At 48.5% G+C, this 5,574-nt stretch overlaps 1 protein-coding gene across 1 annotated transcript; it reads left to right on the forward strand.

The window, feature by feature from the left end:
* Positions 1-262: 262 nt before the first annotated feature.
* LOC103357987 (dnaJ homolog subfamily B member 5) lies at positions 263-4,015 on the forward strand. The gene is made up of 4 exons (XM_008282762.1): positions 263-491; positions 1,002-1,260; positions 1,620-2,173; positions 3,072-4,015. Exons 1-4 carry the CDS (start codon positions 384-386, stop codon positions 3,303-3,305), a joined length of 1,155 nt encoding a protein of 384 aa, XP_008280984.1. The 5' UTR covers positions 263-383; the 3' UTR covers positions 3,306-4,015.
* Positions 4,016-5,574: the final 1,559 nt, after the last annotated feature.

Raw genomic sequence — 5,574 nt, forward strand, 5'->3', positions numbered from 1 at the left:
TGTGTGTGCCGTGTGTCGTGACTGTCTGCTCGGATCTGCCTTCAAGAACTCCGGAAACAAGTCTCGAGAAGGAAAAAGGAGGCTGCAACATCCGCGTGATCACCGGCGGAGCACCAATGGCTGCTCGCGGAGCGCGCTGAGGACACCGGCATCCCCTGCCGCGCGCGAGGAAATGGGCGGTCCCGGGGAAAGCTCGGTCACGCTGCGTGGGCGGCCGAGTGGATAGTAAAGGAGCTGCCGCGGAGGTATTTATTCAGAGAGCCGAGCCGAGCTCAGACAGCGAAGAGCGGAGCGACTTCAGCACCAGCGCCACCGGACAGCGACTAGTAGCAGCACCGAGCAGTAAAGAAACAAACAACAAAACCTCTTCATCAGCCTTCATCATGGTTCTGATCTGGACTCAGTTTGGTGTCAAGCACAAAAATGTCAATGTCAAGTGCAAAGTGCGAGTTATGCACAGAGGAGACAGCTCCGGCTCATCATCCTCAGCGGTGAGTACATCTTTCTTTATTCTAAGAAAGTTTTTCACCTGTTTGTCAAATCTTAAATGATGAGATGAATAGATGGCTAAAGCGCTCACATGTCATAGAAGTGATGTTAAATGATCTGTAAACCTTTACTGTACCGGCATCTTTGCTGCTGATGCTGCTGATGCTGCTGCACTGGATTCATTCAAATGCAACAGTCGCTTTCAGCCAATCGCTGCAGAGAACCTCGGTCGTTGGGAGGAAAGTCTTTTTGCCCCTCACGATTTCCCCACTTCCCTCCTTCCCTCACGTTGCTCTTGTGCACCAGCCTGTTCACTGATATGCAGCTGCACACAGATAAGGGTGTTTTCCCAAAGAGACTGTTTTCTGTGGGGCGGATTTTCTGCATATTAATAGAACCTGTACAGTGTGGAAGATGTCCAGTGCAGCAGCAACAGCATGAATAGTTTAATTTACATCTAAGTGTTGTGCATGAAGAAACTAAATGAATGATTTTTTTGTGTGTTTCTACAGGAGGGCACTAAGTCTGAGCAAGACACACCCTGTCTCTCCATCAAGCCCCCAGGCAAGGACTTCTACAAAGTCCTGGGCGTCTCCCCCGAATCCAATGAAGACGAGATCAAGAAGGCCTACAGGAAGATGGCTCTCAAGTTCCACCCAGACAAGAACAGCGACGCCGACGCAGAGGACAAGTTCAAAGAGATAGCAGAGGCCTACGAGATCCTGACAGACCCCAAGAAGAGAAGCATATACGACCAGTTTGGAGAAGAAGGTGAGAATAAAGGAGATGTGGTGCTGACTTCATGAATGTGATTTAAACAGCAACTGCCAGCTGAGTAATTACTTTAGCGTTGGCGGTTACATTAACTATTCATGTCATAATCGCGGCTAAAAATTGATGTGCGGTGGGAGGATCATGACTAAAACTCTCCCGCCCATGTTAAAGAGGCTCAACATGTGAAGAATGACAGCTGTGAGACTGATAAATTATTCAGTGAGAAATTAAAGCGTTTAAATTTAGTAAACCTTCCAGAAGGAGAGGCAGAAAGTGTACAAAGAGGATTTGAGAGGCAACAACTCAAGATGTGCAGTGATGTAACCTTGTGTTTTTCTGTCTGTTTTTTTTTTTAGGCCTTAAAAACGGAATGTCATTGGCGGGCCAAGGCAACATCTTCCGCAATAACTTCTCCAGCGACCCCCACAGCACCTTCTCCTCCTTCTTCCACGGCTCCGACCACTTCGACATCTTCTTCGGCAGCGACTGCGACGGCGAAGACGACCTCTTTAACCCCTTCAGGCGGTTCCCCTTCAGCCACGTGGGTGGGTTCGCCGGCCACGAGGGCGGCCTGCGGAGGGGCCAGCGGCGGCTGCAGGGCGACGCGGTGGTCCACGACCTGCTGGTGACGCTGGAGGAGGTGATGCACGGCTGCACCAAGCACGTGAAGATCACCCGCAGCCGCCTCAACTCCGACGGCCGCAGCCTGAGGTCTGAGGAGAAGATGCTGAACGTGGTGGTGAAGAAAGGCTGGAAGGCGGGGACCAAGATCACCTTCCCAAGGGAGGGAGACGAGACGCCCAACAACACCCCCGCAGACATCACCTTCATCCTCAGGGACAAGGAGCACACCCAGTACAAGAGAGACGGCTCCAACATCGTCTACACGGCCAAGATCACACTGAAAGAGGTGAGTTTGGTCCATCGGTGTTCAACTCAATGCCCTGTTATGCAACGTATGACGGGTCTATAGGTAGATACAACCACTGACACCAGCTCATAGAAAGGTTTAAACCCACCCACCACTTCTTATGGTTTTATGTAACTCTTGAGTAATGGTTCTTCATGAACACTAAAGAAAATCGATTACTGAGAACCATCTCTCTCACATAAGCCGGGAGCTTCAATTTCTGCCAAATGCAGGAAGGGCAATATCTTTGATTGTAGTCTGGAGACAGAACAGAGTGTTCTGCTGTGGGCATCCGAACCCGCAGTTTACAATGGGCTGACAGACCCCCACAAACAGAACAGCAGCAGCCTGCCAACGCCTCGGTTACCTCATCAGCCCCTGCAGAGCGAGAGAGAGCAGGAGCTAAATTTAGCCTCAGCACTGACTGCCCCCACGAATCGCACTTCACTCTCCCTCTCAACTACTATGCCTTGCTGCAGACTCCTCTGCCTCTAGCAGGCAGGGCAGAGAGACAGCTATTCTGGCTCGCTCCGTCTCTGGCTCTCACTTCATCCGAGCCCACGCACAGATTAGCAGGGTAGCAGTCACAGAGACTGACATTTCAAAGAGCTCCTCCATCTTCCTATGGCTGCCTTCAGTCACTAAAACACTTAACTCCCACTCACAGTCAGTAAATAGAGCAGCGATTTTAACATCTGTAACACCGGTTTGTTGCATAACATAGAAAATTGTTATGCTTTCAGTAAGACAGACACTCCATATTTATCCGTTATGCAACTTGACACATTTAAAGATATGAATTGAGGGTTTTTTTTAAACACTAACTTCATTCTAGTCATAATTAGGCCACCTTGAAATCATTATGAAACTAAATGTTTCCTCCTCTCTTTGTCTCCAGGCTCTCTGTGGCTGCACAGTCAACGTGCCAACAATCGACAACCGGATGATGCCTCTTCCGTGCAGCGACGTCATCAAGCCCGGTGCTGTGCGGCGGCTGAGGGGCGAAGGTCTGCCGCTGCCCAAGAGCCCGTCCCAGCGGGGCGACCTGGTGGTGGAGTTCCAGGTGCTCTTCCCCGACAGGATCCCGCCGCAGTCCCGCGAGATCATCAAGCACAGCCTGGCCCAGTGCTAAGCCTGCCTTCTTTAAGCCGCCGAGCTGACACAGCTTCACCGTGTGTGTAATCAGTTCACAAACACAGCCTTGCCCAAGGTGCTAATATCACAACCAATCACAACCTCTTATTGTGTTTGGAGATGGCAAGCAGTGCTGACGTGGGTTGTAGTTCAGATCAGACAGGGAGTTTGTGAGGAGGCCTGCAGGTGATCGGCACATTGCACAATGAATATGATGCCGTATGAGCCGTGAGTTGAGACTTGATGAATGGGGTCTTTGGTATCTGAGGGCATCCATTGACTCAACAGCCTTTCTCTTGAAGGATGAGATCATTTGTACTGTTATACTTGCAAACCTACAGCAGGATATCAGTGTGCTATTCAAGTCTGTATAGACTTCCTTAAACCTGAATGGTAGAAACGTGAAGAAAAAAAAACCTTTATTATTACTATTATTATTCTTATTATTACTACTCTTATAGTTATATGGTGTTCATATGACTGATCTTTTGCATTGATTTATTACAATAGCAAATGTACTTGTGTACAAAGATCTACTTTGTGTGCAAAATGCAAAAAACATTGTCTCTAAGAGAGATTCATCTGTCAAATGTTCTATTGAATTATTTGAAATGTTTGTATATATTCTGCAATGAGCCAGCTGCTGATGTATTATTATTACTTGATATATTTAAAAGCATGAAAAATAAATAAAAAAAACAACAATAATTTGACTTCTGCCTCCTACTATTGGTTGTGTTGTTTTTTTTAAATATGCATTTGTACGAGTGGAAAGTCCTCAATGAGCTCTCAGGCATTGCAGTTCATGAAATCCTGATTCAGAGCTGAAGATCATCACTGCAGAGCTGCAATGCAGGAGCCACCTGCTGCCACCTAGCGGCCAGCGGTTGCTACGACAACAAGCATCGCCCTGCAAACAATAAGACACACCTGTTGACGTGTAATTTATGTGGCGGAGTGTTGCAGAGACACCTCATATCAGTCTTTTGCTCTCTGGCAGCATTAAAGTGATGGAGGCAGAGAGGATGACAGACAGCATCCACGTCTGGAGGTTGGGTATATTAGAGAGGCTGGATGGCTTTAGATGGAAACACACTAGCCCGCTTTGATTGAGACATCAGAGCACCTGTGCACGGAGACACAACGTGAAGTCTCATGCGGGGATCAGCAGTTCTCTAAAATCCTCCCTCTATGTGCTCAGGAATGAAATGTCGCAGACAGGTCAGACCACAGCATCAGCTCTGACTGAAGGTCTCCCTGTGACAAACCTGACTTTGGTAGTGCTGCTGCTCATTCCCTGCGTGGTCATTCTGCTTCTGCTCAACTGCCTCTTCCTGGGTTACAAGTTTGTGATCCTGTCAAAGAGGAACACCAGGCAGAAGCGAGAAGACCCGGAGGAGATCCTGCTGCAGAGATGGCACAGGGCGGCCTTTCCTCCGCTGCAGGACGGAGGGAGGAGAGCCTACCTGTCTCTGTCGGAGCCCGTCCTGCCGCATCCGGTCACCTCTTCCAGGGCTTCATCCAGGGAGAGGCTCGGGACGGACCACAGGATCCGGCTCCTGAGGTCGGACGGTGCCACCGGATCAGGTTACCTGAGGGTGCCCAGCACCATCCGGGCCACCTCCTCCGCCTCTCCGGCTTCCTTCACCCCAAAGCTCGACCTGCGCGCCGGCTGGTGTAAGAGCGCACCAGTTTTACTGCAGTCCAGTGTTTCAGAGGGTGAAACCAGAGTGAACCTGGTTCCTCCAAACTCTCCTGTGGTGAGTGGTGAATTCATGAAGATGGGTGGAGATCTATTCAAAAGCTATGCAGAAAACAACCTAACACAGTTATGGGACAAGGCCAGTGCAGGCATGTTCAAACTCCTGCACAACCAGCTGGATTAACCTGTTTGTAAACCTCCATTGATCCCTCTTACTCCTCTTCCTCACTGTTCATTGTGAACACAGGTTTCAAAATACACACCATATGAGCCCAAAAGTAGGTAAAATAGTGAACATTTGACACTAGATTTTGACTCTGGGCCTCAAGCTCTGCAGCTGAAAAAGCTGAACCTAGATCTTGGCCTTTATCTTGACTTTTATTTTTTTATTTTTTTATTTTTGCTTTATTGCTGCATATTCCCATATTAGCAGAGAAAGTTTTTCAGGGCCTCTATGGTTCTGGGGTAGTTGCCTGCTAAAGCACCTGATATTTCATGTTTCAAAATGTTGCAGATATAAAAGTAAACATTTTGACCAAGCTTGACCTGAAAAAATGCACACATT

This window comes from Stegastes partitus, unplaced genomic scaffold, assembly GCF_000690725.1.
Source record: "Stegastes partitus isolate 25-593 unplaced genomic scaffold, Stegastes_partitus-1.0.2 Scaffold285, whole genome shotgun sequence".
Taxonomy (NCBI): Eukaryota; Metazoa; Chordata; class Actinopteri; family Pomacentridae; genus Stegastes; species Stegastes partitus.